Here is a 20,744-nt window from a genome sequence, read left to right as displayed (position 1 = left end):
ATGTCACAGTGGACAGAGGGCCTGCCGTGCAAGCATGGCGACCTGCATTCCATCCCTGGAACCCTCAAAAAGGAAGGAGAGAACCGGCTCCCAAAGGTTGCTTTCTGTCTGTTCCCCTTTCTCCCTCTCCCCGCACCCCGTACACACACACACATACACACACACACACGCACACGCACCCTGTGGCAGGCAAGCTGTACCCACTCCCACTCTTCACGCAACTAATCAACCAATAAATGAGTGTGTTTGAAAAATTTCTTAAAAGAAACCACGAGGTTCTATGGAATCCGAGTCTTTCAATGGTGGCACACATGACTTCTGCAGTAAACGGTGCAGCGCTGAGAGCATCTGGCTCACCCTGCTTCCTCTTGCTAAGCTGCCTGTAGCATCCCCTCTGTGGCTGTGATGGGAAATGTCTGGAGACACTGCCAAACACGCCCGAGACATGCAGCCCCACTAAGCGCACTCAACCACATGCAGCCCCACTGAGCGCACTCAACCATCGGAGATCCACATTCCACTGGAGAAAGGCCATGCTCCGGGCCACCACTGTCACTTGGGCATGCTAATTATTTCCTATCATAAAAGTCACTCATAGAGACTGAAGTCCTTCACCTCTTACCTTATCATACAAGGGGATCATAAAGTAGCCATTGTTAGGAGCACAGTCCGTCTGATATTTCAAAGTCCCATGCTTGGTGTACAACTTTATCTGGAAAGAGAAAAAAAACCTCTAAAGTTCTAAAATTGACTTAGAGAATAAGTTATCACATGACACCTGCGTGCAGTCTATCAGCCTGTGTTAGCTGAGCACCTACTACAGGCTAGCTGCTAAAACAGATTCAGGGACATAGGGAAAGCAGACAGAGCACCCCAGAATCATGCTATTTACGTTTTTCTTATTGAAACCACCTTCAACTTACCCCCAAAAGTCTTGTTCTTTGAAGCTTTTCGGTTTGCTTCAGTAGTTGTCTCTATTTTGTTTATGTAAATGTCTGAGTCTAAAACTTTCTAATTTTGCTATTAGCAAGGCACTTGTGAAAATCCAGATTCCCAGGCCAGCAGGACACTAAGGCACTTACTGCACAAGCCTGGAGACCTAAGCTCAAGTCCCAGAACCAACATGAGGGTGGGAAGAAAGAACTGAGTTCACAAAGTCATCTGTGGCCTCACGCACAGCATGTACGAACACACACAATAATACGTTTTTAAATCCATGGTTCCCTGTCCCTCAAGTCCCACACCAGCACAATTTAGAGGCAAGGACAAGTCAGGAGGCAGACTCCGGAGCAGCTCTGGGATGAGCACTGGAGCCTGCATTAGTAGCATTCGAGATGCTTAGAGAAATATTCACCTAAAACCGTCACTGCCATCTACAGAACAAAGACTGATGTGAAAGGTCACAGCCTCAATGCCGTCGCTCTCCCCAGTAGCCTGCAACTGCTGCATCCGGAGCCTCTGCAGGCACAAACTGCTCACTGGAGAGGCACAAAGCCATACCAGGGTCTCCTCTATAAAGGTGAACTTGACAAAGCTATGATACCTTCAGGGGCTGGGCTTCTCCATGGTAAAAATAGAGACACCTTGCTTCAGCATGGCTGTGCAGACACACAGCAATGTGGTAAGCACCAGGCCCAGCGTTCAGACTCAAAAAGATGCATCTTCTATTTAATCTCTCTCTGGAGGAAAAAGCCACCACACCATCAGCCAGAGGGTTACAGGCTATCTCCCTAAGCTGTCCTGAGTGGCTCAATGACTCTGAACCTCAGTTTCCCAATCTGTAAAGACACATGTGGGTCAGATTACATCAAAGAACCTGACCCATCTTAAATATGAATGTTGGGGCTGGAGAGCAGCCAACAATTAAGAGCACTGGCAGCTCTTACAGAGGACCAGAGTTCATTTCCAGCTCTAGGGGACCTAGTGCCCACTTCTAAGGGCACGGCCCTCATGTGCACACAGCTACGCACACAGCTACAGATACACATAAACACATGTTTTAAAAAGTGATGTTCTGTGACAAAAGTAAAGATAAGATCCAAAGGAGTCTTAGGAAACATATAAGCAGCCAGGCCCAGTGCACACTCTGGAAGGAGCAGCGTGAGGCAGGGCATGGACTGTAACACTCATGGGCAATAACTATGGCTTACATGCCACACAGCCCGGACGGCCACTTATTTGCTTTAGTACCCAGGTATTCAGTTAAGCGTAAAAACGAATTTGCTCTAGGCCATAAAGAAATTCAGATGTATGGCTGCAGATGCCCTAGCACACAGGACCAGAAGGCTGCACTCAAGGCAGTCACTGGGTCCCTGCTCCACCTAAGCCATGCCCTGCAGCTTAAAAGATGGCTGCTTATCAGGAGAGAGAGAGAGAGAGAGAGAGAGAGAGAGAGAGAGAGAGAGAGAGTGAGTGTGTGTGTGTGTGTGTGTGTGTGTGTGTGTGTGTGTGAAGCCAAACGACAACTTCAGGTGCCACTCCTTAGAAGCTATCCACCCTATCTGTTGAGACAGGGTCTCTCAAAGGTCTGGAACTCACCAAGTAGGTTAGGCTAGCATTTTCTTTTTAATCTCATGAGCTCTGAGGAGGGACCTTGAGCTCTCATACTGCACAGCAAGCACTTCGCTCACTGAACCATCCCCCAAATCCAAGAACCCAGTTTTGATAAGAATTCTGATTGTTACACCACTAGGACCTGTAAATTTTTTTTTACGAGTTATTTACTTTTATGTAGATGAGCATTTTGCATAGGTATCCATGCACCATGTGGCTGCCTGATACCTGCAGAAGTCAGAAGAGGGTGTCAGACCCAGATGGCTGTGGTTACAGACGGTAGGAGACCGTCATGTGGGTACCGAGAACTGACGCCGGTCCTCTGCAAGAGCAGCCCGTACTTTTAACCACTGAGCCAAACCACGGCTCCAGCCCCTAAATTCTTTTTAGCTCTACAGGCTACTATTAAAGGACAGAAGGTCAAAGCCCAGAGCTCTGTCTGGTCCTTTTACTGCACTACAATCCCCCATCTGGGACAAGTCTTCAGTGTGTGCCGATACAGAGTTGTTGAAAGAAGGTACCTCAGGCAGAAACAGGGAAGACGGCTAAAAAGAGTGATGAGATGGGCTGGAGAGATGGCTCAGCGGTTAAGAGCACTGACTGCTCTTCCAGAGGACCTGAGTTCAATTCCCAGCAACCATTGGTGGCTCACAATCATCTGTAATGGAATCCAATGCCCTCTTCTGGGTCTGAAGACAGAAACAGTGTACTCACATACATAAAATAAATAAATAATTCTTAAAAAAAAAAAAAAACTGATGCTGACAGGAGGATCACAAGTTCCAGACTGCCTGGGCAGCATGTCTCAAAAGAAAAGAAGAGAGAGAGAGAGAGAGAGAGAGAGAGAGAGAGAGAGAGAGAGAGGGAGAAGGAAGATGAGGAGGAAGAGGAGGAAAAGGAGGAAGAAAAGGAGGAGAAGAAAAGACTGTGAAATATCCATATTATTTACATGTTATAGAATATACTATATTGGTAAATTGTCACATGATGTTTGAGCTCAATGAGAAGCTGGCTCTGGGAACAGTGATGTCCCTTCTCCATGTCAGACCTAAGCAAGCTTGTTTTAAAGTGTCTTCCAAGGACTGGCTGGCCCCATCCCTGTGACAGGGAGGGAAGAGAACAGCAAAATACCCCAAAAGTAAAACATCAGTGAGCACAGCTGGAAGGTGGACCATTCCCAGCAGATGTTACCATTGTTCATTCCATGATATAAAAGTACCCGGGGAAGCCACAAGTTCCGGGGTGAGATAATCAAACACGGAGGGAAAGCTCAATCAGGCTCCAGCTGATACTTCAAGTTCCCCAGTCAGTTTTTGCTAGATCTTGTAGGGACCTGATTTGATGGCATCGTCTCCATACATTGTTACTTGTTTGTTGTGAGGGACAACCTGCTCTATCCAAGACTCTCTGTACTGAGGAGTCCAGCTGACTTCTTCAGTCAAAGGAAGTTTCGAACACTCAATCTGATGATGCGCTGTCATCTGTGTATCTGCTAGTTGCTATTTATTATTTTACTTTGGCTTGCTACATTGTAACCATACCTTTGGCTACTTTGTAGGTTCTTTTTTTCTCCCAGCCTTCTCCACCCTTTTCCTTCCATCCTTTCAACCCCTAACACTAGACAGGAGAAAAAAACCGAGAGCGAGGAGAGAGGGCAAAGTCATTGTTAGACTACTTCCTGCTGATTAGGGTTGACCAGTCAGTTCCTTGGGGCAAGTTGGATCTTCACTGTCAGGACATCTAAAACAACCAAACAACAACTCACCTCTAGCATTTATATACCCTCTGGAGAGTCTCCAGAATTCAAAATGTCACACACTCACTGAAACGATCTGCAGCTGGCAAAATTTGCCCTGTTAGCACATGAGGCAAGTCACAGTCAGACATTGGGGACAATCTGAAGCAGCCCCATAATCCCACCCTGGGATTAAAATAAAAACATATACTTTTTGTGTGTTTTTTTAAACCAAAATTCTCACTATACTATGTATTTAAGAAGCCCATTCGTTCAAAATCAAAAGCATGGCTACCATATTCTCTCTGGGCCATATAGTACCAGTCTCTTGTGAAGTACAGATCAGAAAAAGACAACATAACCCTATGCGGAGATTACATGCATGAAATGTCTGATGTTGTAAGCAGAGATTACAAAAAGAAATGTTGCTTCAGAGAGGAGGACAAGGAGCCCTAGGGCTGGAGCAACACAGTTCACAATGAACCACAAAACCTATTCTCTTCGCTCTTAATTCCTGTTAGTGCTTAGGGGTGAGGGCACCCCTCACCGTCCTCTCCTTCCTCCCAAAGCTGCAGGAAGCTCAAGCTGAAAAGCCTTCCAAGGCAGCTTCTGAGATGCCCAATGCTGCCAAGCCAGAAGGTGGCATGGCACCTGGTGACATGTCCCCAGCAGTTCCTAGGGGCCCTTAAGTGGAAAAAAAAAAAAAACAGGTAGAAGGAACCAGGGCATCCTCCTGAAATCTGGCACTGTGGGAAAAGGAGGCAAGAGTGTCCAGAGTTCAAAGCCAGCCTTGGGTATATTGTGAATTTGAGGCTAGACCTTGTCTCAAAAAAATTAGAAAATAAAATATCAATCAGTCAACAAAGTAGAGGAGCAGTACACAGAAAGCCTGGAAGACAACAACTGATTCTCTGCGTCGGGAACTTATGCTTCTGGGTTCTGTCACCTCTAACAACATCTTACAGGTACAGACTGGGGTTTGGAGAAAGGCTAAGCCCACAGGAATTCAGGGTAGGGACGGCTTTTCACCTTTTCCCCCAATCCCAAGTGACATGGTAAAGGTGGCCAGTGGGACAGCTCTAAGGGACCTCGGGTGTCCTTCTCTTTGGCACCCCCACATTCCTCCTCCTTGAGCCCCTGTCTTTACCTCTTCCTATCTCCCTCCCTTCTCTGGGGGCACTATCACCTTCCTTGGGAAAATCTGGCCTAGCTCTCTCTCCAGTTCCCCGTGTATACTTCTGCCCACCCCTCTCTTCTTACAGGCTTTCTGGGTCAGAATCCCACCGGGCTGATAACCGTTTCACATTAACTTTCGACTCAGTCAAAAATAGCTTCACAAATCTCTAGTGTAATTCTAGCAACTATGCAAGGTGTCTGGCAACTTTAAAAAGGAGAGGTGGGGAAGGGGAGGCAGCTTCTCAGCCCCAGAGGTTGTTACACTGTTCCAAGTCAGGACTTAACAATGGGAATCTTTAAATGCATCCCAGGGAGAATGGAGGAACCAGGAGTCCGAACCTTGGGGTTTGGAGTACGGAGAGTGACACGTGTGGTTTCCAAGTTCTGCAATATGGTTTGGGCAGATTAGAGTTTCAGGGGTTCTGGTATGGGGGGAGCCGGGGTCGGGCATACCTTCTCGGCCCCCCACTCCTCGGCGGGCTGGGGAAGGGTGCAGAGCAGCCGAGAGCCTGGCCAAGGTTCACACAGCCCACCCGGCCACGCGCGGCAGCTCACCTCGATGAGCGAGTAGTTGATCTCCACGTCCGACTTCACGAAACCCCCGCAGCCTACCACGATGTCCTCGGAGCCGATCGCCCGTCCCACGCCGCTCAGCAGCAGCAGCAGCAGCGCCGCGGCACACCGGCCCGCACGCATGGCCCGACCTCCGCGTGCCTACCCTCCGCAACCCGCCCGGTCCCGCCCCTCACACCGCACGCAGCCGGCTCCTTCCTCCTCGTCGCTGGGCTGACAAGCCCAGGACACGCCCCGGAGCTGCTCTGCGCAGGCGCGCCGCGGCCCTGCACCCACGCCCCCAAGAAAGACCGACGTGACACGCGCTCCGCTGGGAGTGACGGCCGCTTGCGCCTCTGGCGTCCTGGAGGACTCTGCGCAGCCTCTGGAAGGGAACAGCCCAGACAGGCTTCCACTTCAGATTCAGGGTCAAGGCTAAGCTTAGCTTTTTGTTGATAAACGTATTCAACAAGTCCCAAGTCTTTTTGACTCACATATTTTATGCCAGATGTAATTTCAAAAAGCCCTGTAGAAACTTGTTATTTAGTTCTTCTTCCCACGACGCCATCCCCATCTCTCACCAGTGCTTGACTGAATATTAAAATCTCGTTTTTAGCCAGACAAGTCTAAGGCTTGCCTGAACTACAGAGCAAATTTAAAACCAACCCGGACAACTTTAGACACTGTCTGAAAATAAGATGTAAAATATTTTAAAGGCTGTGCCAATTTGCTCCCCAGCATGGACACACATGTAAGTTGGGTGTGACTTATAATCATTCAGCAGGCTGAGGCAGGGGGACTCCCATGAGTCCTAAGCCTGTTTGGATTACATAGGGAGTGCTAGGGTAACCAGAGAGTAAGGGTGGGGGTGTCTCGGGTTGGTGGCAGTCAGTAAAGTGTTTGTGTCACAAACATAAGGATCTGAGTTTGACCCCCAGAACCATGGCAGCCATGGTGACCAGCAGCAGCACCCTCAGCACTGGAGACTGGAGGACCCTTGGGCTCAGTCTAAGGAGAGAACAGGTGGGATTACCTTCCTACCTGACAATGATACTTCAAGCATCCTCTGACCTTGACATGCATGTATCACTGTGAAGGAAAACTCTGGAGGAGGCCGTGCGTGGCTGTGTGAGAGAGAGAGAGAGAGAGAGAGAGAGGGAGGGAGGGAGGGAGGGAGGGAGGGAGGGAGGGAGGGAGGGAGGAAGGAAGAGGAAAATAAAGGAAACGACTGCTTCTAGGTGTGGGGAAGGAGAAGTTTATTTCAGATATCTGGGAGAGCACACCCAGAGGCAGGGGCATCTGGGAGAGTCCAGAATGAACAAGATCCTGAGCCACGAGAAGAGAGGGGGAGGGGGAAGGGGAGAGGGGAGAAACCAGGTGTAGCAGCCAGGAAGCCCAAAGGTACAGCCCTGGAGAGTTCAGGATAGGGGGTGGGGTTCACCAGCCAGGAAGGCTCCCTAAGAGGTATGGGCTGAGGGATGCTGAGAGAACCTGGGGGCCAGGTCCGCTTTGATATGTTAAATAGGCACCTCAGTCATTGTCCCAGGTTTGAGGCCTCGCACTGCTTCCATGTTGGAAGACAGAATTTGAGGTAACCTGAATCTATGTTCCTGGGCCTTGGCTCAAAATGGTTCCAGAGTGAACAGTCTATTATTCCCCAGAGCTATGGGCTTTGTGTTGAGACACACACAGGCATATAAAGAAATGACATCTGTGGTTTGGTTTCTTTATTATCAAGATGTATTTCTGTTGACATGGTTTTCCATTACAAATGATGCTGTGCTTGTTTTTGAGACAGTATCTCACTAGGTAGCCCTGGCTGGCCTCAAATTCACTGAGATCCCCCTACCTTTGCCTCCTGAGTGCTGGGATTAAAGGCATATACCACCTACCTGGCTAAAACATATTAATTCTTCAGCAAAACATATTAAGTTCATAATTATATTTAAAAAGATATTTACATTCTATTTTGATTCCAACTCTAACTGGTATAGAAACACTTTGAGGGGTTTTTTCCTCTTAAGCCTGAAATTCATCCAGTTAAATCCCCTTTGAATTCATTCTCTCAAATGAATTCACACACTTGAATAAATAATTTTTTTTATGTCAGGAAATAAAGCTGCCGCAGGCTAGAGCAGGGTGGCGGAGAAAGCTAGCTAGCACTTACAGGAAGAAGGGCCTTGGCTTCTCTGTCCTTGCCACCACCTCCCACCAAAACTGACCCAAACAAACAGAGAGGACGTGGACGTTTCACTGACACCAGGCTTGCCGCACACCCCTTTCAGACACAGCTGGGAATTCTTCGAGAGCTCACTCCTGCCAAAAGCTCAGAAGAAGACAGCTGAAAGAAAACTGTGCATCATGCTATGGGCACAGGAAACCCCAAAAGATAGGGCAAAGCCAAGCTGGAGAACCCATCCCACCTGGGCCCTGCCAAAGAGAGGCTGCGGGGAAAAGGTGGGGGCAAGACCAGAGAAGTGACAGGGTGAGGACAGGGCAGAGGTCTGCCTTCCTCCCTCACTGGAGCGGAGCACCTGGGTTGGCCTGTCTGGGGTCAGTTTTTCTGCTCTACCTTGGAAGGAATACAAACTCGTTACACAAAGAGAAAAGTGGAAAGGAAAATAGGGTTCCCTGCGACCTTGACTTTAGTACACCTCTCACTGTGTATCTATGTAAACAGGATGCTACAGCACAGGGTCACTTGTCTGTCTGCCTGCCTGTCTGTCTGTCCACCTGTCTGTATTGCATTGCTGGGGCACAACCCATGCTACCCTTAGCCACACTCCTTGCTTTAAGACTTCTGTGACAGAAAAGAAAATGACCGTCTCCTCCACCCCCTCACACCCTGTTGCTGCTGTAATCTAGTTCATAGCACTGAGAGGCCGTACGTCCACAGTGGTGGTTTGGGGGAGCAGCCGCAGCTGCTGCTCAGTAACACGTGGACTGAGTGGTGACATCAATACTAACAACTAACTCACTGAGCCATTGCTGTGTGACCTGCACTGCTCAAAACCGTTTCAAAGGTTGTTTTATTTTTCATCATTTGTACGTGGGTGGGGGTGCATGCACGTGAGTGTGGGGGCCCAGGAGAGGGTGTTGAGTTTCCTGGAGCTATCGTTACAGATGAGCAGCTGGAAGAGAGTTATGGCAACCCAACCTCAGTCCTTTGCAAAAGCAGTGGTTGTTTTGAGCACCTGAGTCACCTCTCCAGCTCATGCTAAGGTCTTTATTAAAATGGTTCTTAATAAAGCACACAGAAGACTGAGGCAGCAGGGGCTTGAGTTATAGGCTACCCTGGTCTTCACTGTGAGACCCTTTCTCAAAAACTAATAGATAAATAGAAGGACAAATACACACATAAATATTTTTCAAAGGCACCTCTCACTCTTCCCAGCGCCTGCATTTAGACTATGTCTGTCCCATGTTGCTGAGGCGTAAGTTACTGAGTCTCCTGGTTCTTTCCGCAGAATACCTGCCTGCGGTTGCTAGGTCCGAAGTGTGCCGGAAGTTTCAGAGAGACTTCTCACAGAGAGGAAGCATGGAAGTGTCCCGTCACTTTTCAGAGATTCCAGACTCACCTCCCCAAGCACCCGCTCCACCTCTGTGTGCAGCTGGACCTTGCCCTGGGGCCTCTGCTTTCCAGCTCCAATCCCAGTCAAACCTGCCCGGTCCCGCCTCTTCCTCGGCTTGGAGCTGGGCTCTGAAGGCTGCTCTGGGACAGTCAGACTCTGACGAACAGAGGGCACTCAATGGCCACGCCTGGAGAGCCCTGCAATGGCCTGAGGGTGAGTCCAATCTGCCCCATTCCTTTCTCTGGTCCCAAGCTGCTGGGAAAAAACGGTAGCCTGACTTCAAATCCTTGACCTCAGGAAGCAATAAGGCCACTGAGCAGCCAGGTGACAGATCAAACCCCTTTCACCAAACCCGGGCTCTTGCAGAGCCCCTGCCAGCCACTGGGGACTTTGTTATTTGCATAAAGCTAGTGGATAGGGCCTCAAACCTTCCCATTTTTACATTTCTTCTGTCCTTACCTTACATTATTCTATGGCCTGGAGTCCAGCAGATCAGGGCCAGATTAGCAGTAAAGAGATGGTGTTCACAGAGAGCCTGTTCTGTGCTTAGCACTGCACTTGAGCACAACTGATTAGGTGACTTCAGGCAACACACAGTATTCCTCCTTGACAGAGAAGAGCATAGAATTGACTCTGTCACTTCCTGCATGTGTGGATACAAATGGGGCAGTTCCCTTTTGGTACCTCAGTCTACTGGTCTATGAAATGGGGACAGTAGCACCAGAGTTCTTATAATGAGTAACAGCCAAGCTAGATGTGGTGTCACTCATCTGTAAGCCTAGCACTTGGGAAACTAAGGCCAGAGGATCACAAGTTCAAAGTCAGCCCCAGGACCACTGCTTCCCATCTGAGCAGCATTAGGCAAGTTCCTTACCTACTCTGGGCCTCTACTTCCCCATAAGCTAAGTCAGGATAACTTCATCTGCCTTACGGAGTTGATGTTAGACTGAAAAGCGTTGGGAATTAAAAGACACTAGGGCTTGGAATATTTTCATGCAGTCTGTCCCCATGGACAGGTAAGACTGGGACTCAGGTGGCTAACATCCTAAAGGTCTCCCGATGTTCTTTTCAGGTCTGGAACCAGACAGAGCAGGAACCTGTAGCCTATCACTTGCTCAGCCTGTGCTTCCTGCGGACTGCTGGGAGCTGGGTGCCCCCCATGTACCTCTGGGTTCTCGGTCCCATCTACCTTTTCTACATCCATCGCCATGGCCAATGCTACCTCCGGATGTCCCACCTCTTCAAAATCAAGATGGTAGCCATGGGGAGCCTGAACCAGGGCGTGGGGAGGGTAGCAGGGTCGGGGCAGACTAGAACCTGGCAGAGACCCCATGCCTCCCATCAGCAAGAGCATGGGACAGAGGCAGGAAGGGAAGGGGTTAACCAAACAGATCAATAGTGAAGAGGAGACAGATAAACCCACGGGTCAAAGTTCTCACAAACAGATCTTGTGACTGTGCAAATCCACACTCACTCTCACACACAATTACAAGTGGCCTGGCATTTCTCATTTGCTGTGGGAAATTTTGGGGTGCAAATGGTAATTTTAGAGCCGCACAAGAACGGTGGGTGGGTTTTTTTGTTTTGTGTTTGTTTGTTTATTTGTTTGTTTGTTTGTAACTTTAGCAGGTACTTTGTGTGTTTTGGCCTTTTTTTTTTTTTTTTGACAAGGTCTCATGTGGCCCAGGCTGGCTTCTCACTCACTCTGTAGCTAAGGATGACCTTGAGCTCCTGACCCTCCTGCCTCCTCTTCCAGTTTCTGGGATGACAGGCATGACCACAGCATTCCCCTCCTTACTATCTTACTCCATTTTATACTGGGGGTAGATCCCAGCGCCTACACTGCAGACGCTCACTGCTGAGCCACACCTCCGACCAGTCCCACCCGTGTTTTCATGTCTTCTGCCTGATAGTCCCACTGAACATTTTCGAAGTTGCTCTACACTTGTTTTACCATTTCGATAAACACCGACATCACAAGCACGAGCCTTCCCATGCCTTCATCAAATCCCCCACTGAACCATCCCACAGCCCTGCCGTCTCCAGGACCGACCAATAGAGACTACAGCTTACCCTACCCATGAGTGTGCCGTGCCCGTAATCATTACCACAGGAAAAAAAGGCAGAAATAGAGTTTACTGGATAAGCTCTAGTCCAGCCACAGCAGAGAGTCAGGAATCCTAGGGGCAGCTTCCCTCGAGGGAGGTCTGCAGAGACAATCAGACCAAACTGTAGTATCTTGGAGCTGGTGGTTGGCAACAACTTGTCCTTGAGACTGTGATGGTCCTGCCTTTAGTGACAATGGCTCAGTGTTTCCACCTACCCCAAACTGGCATCTACACTTCGTCTCTAACACATAGGACCATGTCAAACCATTGACATTGGGGTGAATGTCCCATCTTAAGTGGCTTCTTCAAGCTGAGCAGAGGTGATGTGTCCCTGCTAGTCTGACAGATGTTCATGAGAGGGACCGAGCTGAGGATGGCCCATTCTGAGGGACAAGGTGGTGAAGGCTCCTCGGGGAGGGCTTGGAGACTCTGAAAAGCACTTCCTGTAGGTGATGTTGTGGGTCTTATGGGTGCAATACCCTGTCATGTGTTTTGGTGGGATATGAAGGCTGGTTAGGCTGAGGATGTGAGTCTGTCAGCATAAACAACAACAACCAGTTTATTGACAACAAGTCATCTGGAAGATTTTATCCAGTTTGATCCAGTATAAAAGTTGGAGTTGGGTAGTGGTAGCACACACTTTTAATACCAGCACTCAGGAGGCAGAGGCAGGTAGATCTCTGTGAGTTCGAGGCCAGCCTGGTCTACAGAGTGAGTTTATTCAGAGCCAAGCAGATTTGTTTTGACTAAAGAACAGAATATCCCAAGAAGATCTCCATGGCAGTTAAGAAAGGATGTGTTTGATAGGACACTTGGGGGGGGGGGCAGAGGCAGGAGAATCATTGCAAGTTTGAGTCCAACCTGGTCTACATAGCAGGTTCTAGGATGATTAGGTCTGCATAATGAGACCTCTCTCCAATTTAAAAGGGGGGGCAGGCAAGATGCCTCATGGGTAAAGGCACTTGTCACCAAGCCTGACTTTCTGAGTTCAAGCCTCAGAGCTTGTGGGAAAATATATAGAGGCCACAGCGGTGGAGTCCCAGTGGGTTTCCACACTGGCGGGTCCCACATGCAGGAGGAACGTCTAAGGTTCCAGCAGCCAGGGGCTTTGGTGACGGCAGGCCCCAATGACACGAGGAAGTCCTTGGTTTCAAAAGGGTTTATTGTCATGGCAGATGGTGGATGGATCTGGGCGTACCCCCTCTCCCACCTCCCCGTAAAACTCAGGGAAGTCCGGAGTTAAATAGGGAGGGAGAAAGGGGGAGGATCGGGGGAGGATCTGGGGAGGCATGCTTAATTTGCTCCGCCCTCTGGCCTTCATTAGTAAGTAAATCCCTAGGGCCTGAGGCCTGTGGTCACACCCTCTACCTGTGCACTTTGGGAGGGGCTGTAATGGCCTATGTGACTGAACAATGTAGTTCTATGGAGACTAGACTGCTTTTCAGGACCCTGGGTTCTGGGAGCACACCGAACTCCTGCTGGTTCTCACGTAGAGTCTTGGGGTTCTAGGCCCATGCCCAGCCATGAACCAGGATACCCTTACGCAGTCTCACAAGAGCTCACATAGTGGGAGGAGAGAAATGACTCTCCCCACAGGTTGCCCTCTGACCTTCATATGTCTGCTGTGGCATGTGGCACCTACACACACACACACAAGTGTGATAAAAGTGTTAATGCTTTCGGTCTCCCTCTTGAATGACTTTAAAACAGGAGTTGTGTGTCCTAGACCCATAGATTTACTTCTCTGAAGTTGGCTGGCCTACAAGTTCTCTTTGGCCTTGTCATAGTGTAAACCCTTTTATGTTGAAGTTGAAGTGTGAGTCCTCAGTTGGCTTGTCATTCCAGCATGGCCTCATGCATCTCATCTGGAAGGCTTTTTGAAAAATAGGGTGAAGTGAAAACTTAAGGGTTCTTTGAAAAGTCAGTTGGATGGTGTTTTTCTAGGGCAAACACATGAAGGAAGATTTAGATGAAGTGGACACAGGTGTGAAAGGCTAAGGCCGACTTGTGAAGGAATGTTTCACTGAAGCAGACACAGGAGAGAGGATGTTCTGCTAAAGCAAGCACGTGAAAGGCACGTGATGAAGGATTCTTTCCTAAGAACACACATGTATTGGTCCACCTCACATTGCATAGTTTGGCTCCATTTGTCAGGACTCCATAGAGAGAAACACACCAAAAAACTTGTGGTGTGCTGCAGTTTCTTGCTGCTTCTGCGGACTCAGGCTGATTGGCAGAGTGACGTCAGCTGAGACAGACACATGTGCTGTCCTGTGGAGGACACATGATGTTTGAAGGGTTATAAATAGGACTCGACAGACAGTGATGGAGGCTGAGTGTGGCTTGCTTATAGAGCTAGCTGTGCAATGCTTGTCTCCATCTTCTCTGAGAGAGGCACAGCCGAGAACTTCTCCTGGCATCCCTCCTGGTCCCTCCTGCTGACTTCTGCCAAGGCTGAGGCTTGGCTGTCTCTGCTAGGTCGTGTCACCAGTGCTGATCCATGCTTGCTATCCTGACTCTATCTAACTGGACTGCTGGTGTATCAGTGAAGTGTTTGTGAGTAGAAAAGATTGAGCTGCCACTGCTAACCTATGAACTGAACTGCCGGTTTCCAGACAACACAGACAAGAGTTACTTCAAAGAACATTTCTAAACAGGTCCACTTCCTCCCCCACCCCATATCCTGTCTTTTCCACTGCCTCTAGTGGGTGGTGGGCTAAAAGGGAGGTTAAAGTGTTTAAAGAACCATTAAAAATAGGATTTGAAAAAAATTAAAGTTACAATAGGGCTTTGTCTCCCTGGGACTCGTGTACTCAGTAAGACACTAGACCTGAAGCCCAAGCCCTTAGGTGGCTCTTTTAAAACCCTTGAGAATACCTGCTCCCTAGCTAAACTGTATTTGGATAGGAATTCTGGTCAGGATCTGGTGGAATTGTTTTATATCATAATATCATTAATGATGAGGGGCACACATTAACCCTTTAACGAAGGCTCATGGGGGCTGCTCTTACTTTTCTCTATACTGGTCTTGTCACCTGTGGATGGAACATAGTTCTGCTCATCTGATGTGCCTTCCCTTAGACATGCAGGGGACCTCTCTCTTCTAATCATTTGCCTCTTTGCAGGGTGTTCTCTGGTTTGAGCCCAACCTCTTACATCCGTGGCCTGGCTGCTCAGGAGGAGAAAGTGGCTTCCAGAGTTGCTGGGCCTTGTTAGAGGAGGGATTTCCATCTCCCATGTCCTAGCTGACCTTGCGTTGGTCCTTCCTGCCTGTCGCGATCCTTATTGGCTCTCGTCTCTAAACTCTGGTTTATGACCCCTCAGCAGAGTTTTCCCAGGACTGTTGAGGAAGCAATAGGTTTTATTTTTAACTTTTGTTTAATATTTAGGCAATGTGGACACCAAAACAAACAGCTTTCTAATAAACTTCTATATGATCATTTTTTTCAAGTAGTTAAAAGCCAGGTAAGAAAGTTCCTACAAAACGTAAGATTCTCGCGCAAACATTTGTTCTTTAAGTTTGTTTTCTGTAAGGTCGCCAAGAGCAGTTCAGTGTCTCAAGAGCTCCTCTCAGCTCTGCCAAGCGGTGTGTTTCAGCTGTATGTCTGTGTCCTGGAACTTGACAGTGTGTCTGGCCATCACCCTCCCTCCATCTTGAAGGCTCGTCCTTGTGACTTGCCCCGCCCTTCTGCAGGATGCTTAGGCTGTTCGGGTTTGTCCTCAGCTTTCACTTTTTATTTTGGAAGCAACAAATCATTTTTACCTCAGGGGAAAAAAATCTAATTTTATCATACACAAGGCTTCCTGATCCAAAGCTAATGTTCGTTCTTTAACCTTCCTTACCCAAAACATACCCTTACACTTAGATTCTCTTCTGCTCATTGGTTTTCTTTTTTATTGCTTTATTCTTCTTATTAATATCATAATTAGAGCATCTTAAGACATTTACTAACTTACTAAAAGGAGGTTGAATCTAAATTACATTTGTGACATAATATAACAAATTAAGATTACCTACTTATACTTTTTGCTTTGTTGGGTTTTTTGTTTGTTTATTTGTTTGTTTGTTTGAGACAGATGTGTAGTTCATGAAGCCCAGGCTGGCCTGCAAGTTGCTAAGTAGCTCAGGCTGACATTCAACTTCTGATCTGTCTGCCTCTACCTCTCCAGCGCTGATATTGCAGACAAACTACCCCTAACCCCCCAACCCTGACACCCCACCCCTGCCATTTCTACAATGCTAAACTCTAAGGTTCTTGCTTGTTGTGGGTCTCAGGAGGACTTTATTGTTGCTTAAATTTTTTAAAGGCTTTCTTTTTAAGCCAGATGGTGGTGGCACATGCTTTTAATCCCAGCACTTGGGAGGCAGAGGTAGGTGGATCTGTGAGTTCAAGGTTGGTTTAATGTCTTCTCTGTAGAGTCTGAGCATAAAATTTGTTGTTAAGCATGCAGCACAGTGGGGAGTTGGGAGGAACAGAAGACGGCTGTCTTATGATGGGTTTGCCTGTGAATGGGTGTTTCTATGAGGTGTCCTCTGTGGTAAACAAACCACTCTGCTCACCCATAGAAAAACTGGGGCACCTCTCTATAGGGACATCCCTCCTACACAGGGCCATCAACATATGGCCAAACTGTCTACAGTCATCAGGCTAATCTACAGCCCAGGGCCAAAGTATCCAGATGAGCAGTCTGGGTTCACGTAAGGAAAGAAGAAACTCCACTTACTGAATGGGAGGCAGAAGATCTAGCACAGGCAGTCTCAGGATGAACAGGACAGCAAGCCTTAAGAGTACTCCCACAGGATATGCAGATTAGCCTAGGAGGAGCTGCAGCCACCAACCAGACACTCTTCTCGCTGGGAGTCAAGAACTGGAAGATAGCCAGGTGTGGGCAGTGGTGGTGCACATCTTTAATCCCAGCACTTGGGAGGCAGAGGCAGCAGATCTCTGAGTTCAAGGCCAGCCTGGTCTACAGATGGAGTTCCAGGACAGCCAGGGCTACACAGAGAAACCCTGTGTCAAAAACAAACAATAACAAACAAAAAACCAAGGACTGGAAGATAAGAAAGAGAATCGAGCCTGGAAGCCTGGACAGAAATAGGAAAACTTGGGCTCAGTCACTGTCAGCCCTGTATTCTGTTCCCTCTCTGCTCTCAAGAGCAGCAGTAGCTAAGAGGACAGGGAGGAGAGAGAGGGGTTCTCACCATACCTGTGGGTTTATCGAGTCCAGTTACTGCTGCCCACCTACCACAACATAAACGGAGTGAGGAAAGTGAGGTGACGTCTGGAAGGAGGGGGAGTGACCACCACCCTCTCAGATTCCAGCTGGCCACCCCCCTTTTCCCGCCCCTTCAGTTTCCATCAAAGTGTAGCCTTGACTAGGGTCTATCCATTGCAAACAGGAAGTAAGGCTTTCGACAGGGTGGGGAGGGGAAAGAAGCAGAAGGAACTTCTCAATTTGTACCATGATGGGTGGTAGTGGTGTGGAATCACAGCCTGCAGACCTTCGGTCTCACTGGAAAACTGACCTAGCCAGAGACCTCCAGTTGCTGGTGGGTTGTTAGCTGAATGCCACAAATATGGCCAAAAAGATGCCAAGCCAGGAGAGGAGAAAGATCCCCATACAGGCCACCAAAATACCATGGCAGGGGGGACAGTACAAATCTGGGTGCTGAAAGAATTCTCCAAAAAGACAGAAGCAGAGGGCTAATAGCTGCACCATGGTACAGCTGTAGCTAGCTAACCCGGGAAAGTGTCCACAGAGAGCATCTGGGGCTGTCAGGTGGGTTTCAATATCACCTTCCCAAGAGCAATTGAAATGGAGACTTGTGTTTAGCAACCACCTGACATTTAGGCAGCTCCTGCCTCAAGGCAGAAACGGTCAGCAGGACCATTCATCCCACAGGGGCATCCATAGGAAACTTCTTCACCTAGCTAGAGTCTCTCACTTCAACCCTAGCTCACCCCGACATACACTTCCAGCTTCCCTGTGGCCTGGGAAACACTGGACCAACTCAAGCTACTGAAGAATGTTTTGATGTGAGAGTTGAAGGTCAGGATGGGTCTCCATGCCTCCCGAGCAGGGGGTGACATCACTGACAGAGCCCTCAGTCAGGCAAATGAGGTCTTCTCCAGTGTGCCTTCACGTTTGCTTTCCCTCCAGGTTCTTGGCTTTGCTCTCATCCTTCTGTACACCTTCAACGTGGCCGTGCCTCTGTGGAGGATCCACCAGGGCTTGCCCCAGGCCCCAGAGCTTCTCATCCACCCTACTGTGTGGCTCACCACCATGGTAACCACTGCCTATGCAGGAGCCTGGCTTGCTCCCAAGAGCTTCTTCCCAGCGGTGTGGGAGTGTGAGGGAGGTGGGAGCCTGCCCTTCTGCCCCTCACCCTTTCTTGTCTAGAGCTTTGCCACCTTCCTGATCCACATGGAGAGAAAGAAGGGAGTCCGGGCATCCGGGGTGTTGTTTGGGTACTGGCTGCTCTGCTGTCTCTTGCCAGTAATCAACACTGTCCAACAGGCCTCTGCAGGGGTGAGTGCGACCTGGAGAAACCTATGTAGCAGTGTCAGACCTTTTCCCACACATAACACCCTCCCCCATAAGTACTGCCAATCCCATGGGCTTGATTTTGTTTTGAACTGATACATGGTGATGATATCCGTTTGTAGGATGCAGTGTGCTTAGTGTGTGCCGTGTGCACGTGTGAATGTGCATGGCTGTGTGTGCAGAGGCCAGGGGAGGGTGCGCTGTGTCTACATCTGCCACCCTCTGCCTTATTCTCTTGAGTCGGTGTCCCTCGGTGAACCTGGAGCTAGACTGGCAGCCAGCGATCTGACCTTATCCTGTGTCTCCACTCCACAGGACAGGAGCCACGCCCACATTTTATGTGGTTGCTGGGATTTGAACTTGCAGGCTTTTTCAGCAAACACTGCTGAGCCATCTCCCAGCCCTGCAGTGTGATATTTTCATGCATGGGTAAACTGAATAACAATGAAATAAGGGCAGTCAGCCTCCCCATCACCGGGGCGGTGCTAATTTCTTTGTGATTTAGAACATTTAAAACCCTTTCTCCCAGCTGTTTTGAAATAGTCAATCCAATACTGTAATTTTTTTCAAGATAGTGTCTCATACAACCCAGGCTAGCCTCAAATTCACTCTGTAGAGGAGGGTGATACTGAGCTTCTGACCCTCCTGCCTCACCCTCCTACTTGCTGAGATTAGAGTACCACTATGCTTGGCATTTTATTATTGTTAATGACAGTCACCCTCCTGTATGACAGGACCGCAGGACAGTGCTCTTTTTACACAGGTGGTTGATCAGTGCCTCCTTGCCCTTCCTGCCTGCATCCCCTCTTCATTTTCCAGTAAGACCTCTTCTACCTTCTGCTTCTAGAAGGCAGTTTCTCAAAAGTCTACCTGCGAGTGAGGTCATACCACAGCCATCTTTCTGTGCCCGGCTTATCCCACACAACATAAGGAACAGCATCCACAAATGTACTTGGCTTAGCAACACAAATTTCCATGATCCTACATCCCCATATGGACACAGTCCGCTCACACTCCTCTCACACTCCTCTCACATCAGAATGTTTCATTTATATATGACGGGACACAGAAGAACAGACACTTGCAGATATCCATATATCCATCCTATACACACATCCTACACACACATACACACCACACACATCCTACACACACACACACGCATACACACACCATACATATACATCCTACACACTGACACATTACACACTTGTATAGGTCACTCCACAGGTACATGTACACTTACCTTACATACTTACACATGATACACTTCGCCGGGCGGTGGCGCACGCCTTTAATTCCAGCACTTGGGAGGCAGAGGCAGGCGGATTTCTGAGTTCAAGAGTTCGAGGCTAGCCTGGTCTACAGAGTGAGTTCCAGGACAGCCAGGGCTACACAGAGAAACCCTGTCTCGAAAAAAAACAAAACAAAACAAAAAACCAACAACAACATGATACACTTCTCTCTTCTTCACACTGCCTCCCTCCCCCATGTTCTCATGCCTCTGTATTTATTTCAAACATCTGAACTAATCAGTTTGATGAAAAGAAAGCCTTCCTCCCCACTTCCTTTCCTCCCTTCCCTTCTGTGCTTTACTCACTCCTTCCTTCATTCCAATCGAAACAGTGGTAGAAATGTCACTGTGGGGAGGAGAGGAGGATCCAGTTGAGTACGATCTGAAAAACAAAGACAACAGAGCCAGAACAGAAGTTGGATGGGTTCACTCACACCCGAACTTCCTGCCTGCAGGAGGAGCATCACGAACCCAGGCTAGCCCAGGCTACAGTATGAGACCAGTCTCAAAAACAGAAGCCCAGTGGGGAGCAGGGCAGGTTGGACATTGTGAGATGGCAAAGAACCCAGTGCAGAGTAGATATTAATTAAATCACCAAGGGGGAAGAGAATGGGAGGTCAGGGCTTGTCTTAGCCACTGTTCTATTGCTGTGAAGAGACCAAGGAAACTCTTATAAAAGAAAGCATCGAACTGTAGGCTGGCTTACAGTTTCAGAGTCTTAATCCATTATTGCCATGGTAGGGAGCATGGTGGCAGGCAGACATAGCTGGAGAAGGAGCTGAAAGTCCATCCTGATCCACGGGCAGACAGACAGACAGACAGGCAGACAGACAGACAGACAGACAGACTCTGGGCTTGTCAGGGGCTTTTGAAACCTCAAAGCCCACCCCCAGTGACAAACTTCCTCCCATAAGACCACGCCCTTTAATCCTTTGAATCCTTTCAAATAGTGCCTGTTCCCTGGTGACTAAGCATTCAAATATGTGAGCTCATGGGGTTCATTCTTGTTCAAACCACCACAGGCTGAAAGGAGAAAGGAGGAAAGCCCAGCGCCCCTTTGTGTTATTGTCCCAGGGACTGTGACTCACACAGTCTGGAATATGCAATGACATCTTGTGAGCCAGGATGACCAGGAATGGTAGGACCAGGCTTTTATGCACCAGGGCTTGGTTCCCATCTAGAAACTGCTCCAGGCCCCAGGAACTATG

The 20,744-nt window shown here is 48.6% G+C and overlaps 2 protein-coding genes across 5 annotated transcripts in view; one reads left to right on the top strand and one right to left on the bottom strand.

Annotated features, from left to right (window-relative positions):
• The window catches only part of LOC114640031 (nodal modulator 1), a 50,768-nt gene extending 44,472 nt beyond the window's left edge, over positions 1-6,296 (bottom strand). Inside the window, exons 1-2 of the mRNA XM_028788914.1 lie at positions 6,020-6,296; positions 623-712 (exon numbers count right to left, since the gene is read on the bottom strand). Coding sequence (XP_028644747.1) covers positions 623-712; positions 6,020-6,160 — 231 coding nt within the window. The 5' untranslated portion in view covers positions 6,161-6,296. The remainder of the gene's footprint in view (positions 1-622; positions 713-6,019) is intronic.
• Positions 6,297-9,693: 3,397 nt separating this feature from the next.
• The window catches only part of Abcc6 (ATP binding cassette subfamily C member 6), a 51,356-nt gene continuing 40,305 nt past the window's right edge, over positions 9,694-20,744 (top strand). For all 4 annotated transcript variants that reach the window (XR_003714087.1, XR_003714088.1, XM_028788797.1 and 1 more), the window contains exons 1-4: positions 9,694-9,801; positions 10,661-10,843; positions 17,859-17,984; positions 18,099-18,227. Coding sequence is in view for 2 of the 4 variants with exons in the window: in XM_028788797.1 (XP_028644630.1) it covers positions 9,766-9,801; positions 10,661-10,843; positions 17,859-17,984; positions 18,099-18,227 (474 nt within the window). In the remaining 2 variants the exon portion in view is untranslated. The remainder of the gene's footprint in view (positions 9,802-10,660; positions 10,844-17,858; positions 17,985-18,098; positions 18,228-20,744) is intronic.

The sequence above is a fragment of the Grammomys surdaster genome, unplaced genomic scaffold, assembly GCF_004785775.1.
Source record: "Grammomys surdaster isolate TR1022 unplaced genomic scaffold, NIH_TR_1.0 125769, whole genome shotgun sequence".
In the NCBI taxonomy this organism is placed as follows: domain Eukaryota; kingdom Metazoa; phylum Chordata; class Mammalia; order Rodentia; family Muridae; genus Grammomys; species Grammomys surdaster.
Note: the sequence above shows the minus strand (reverse complement) of the source record. Positions and strands in the feature narration are given on the sequence as shown.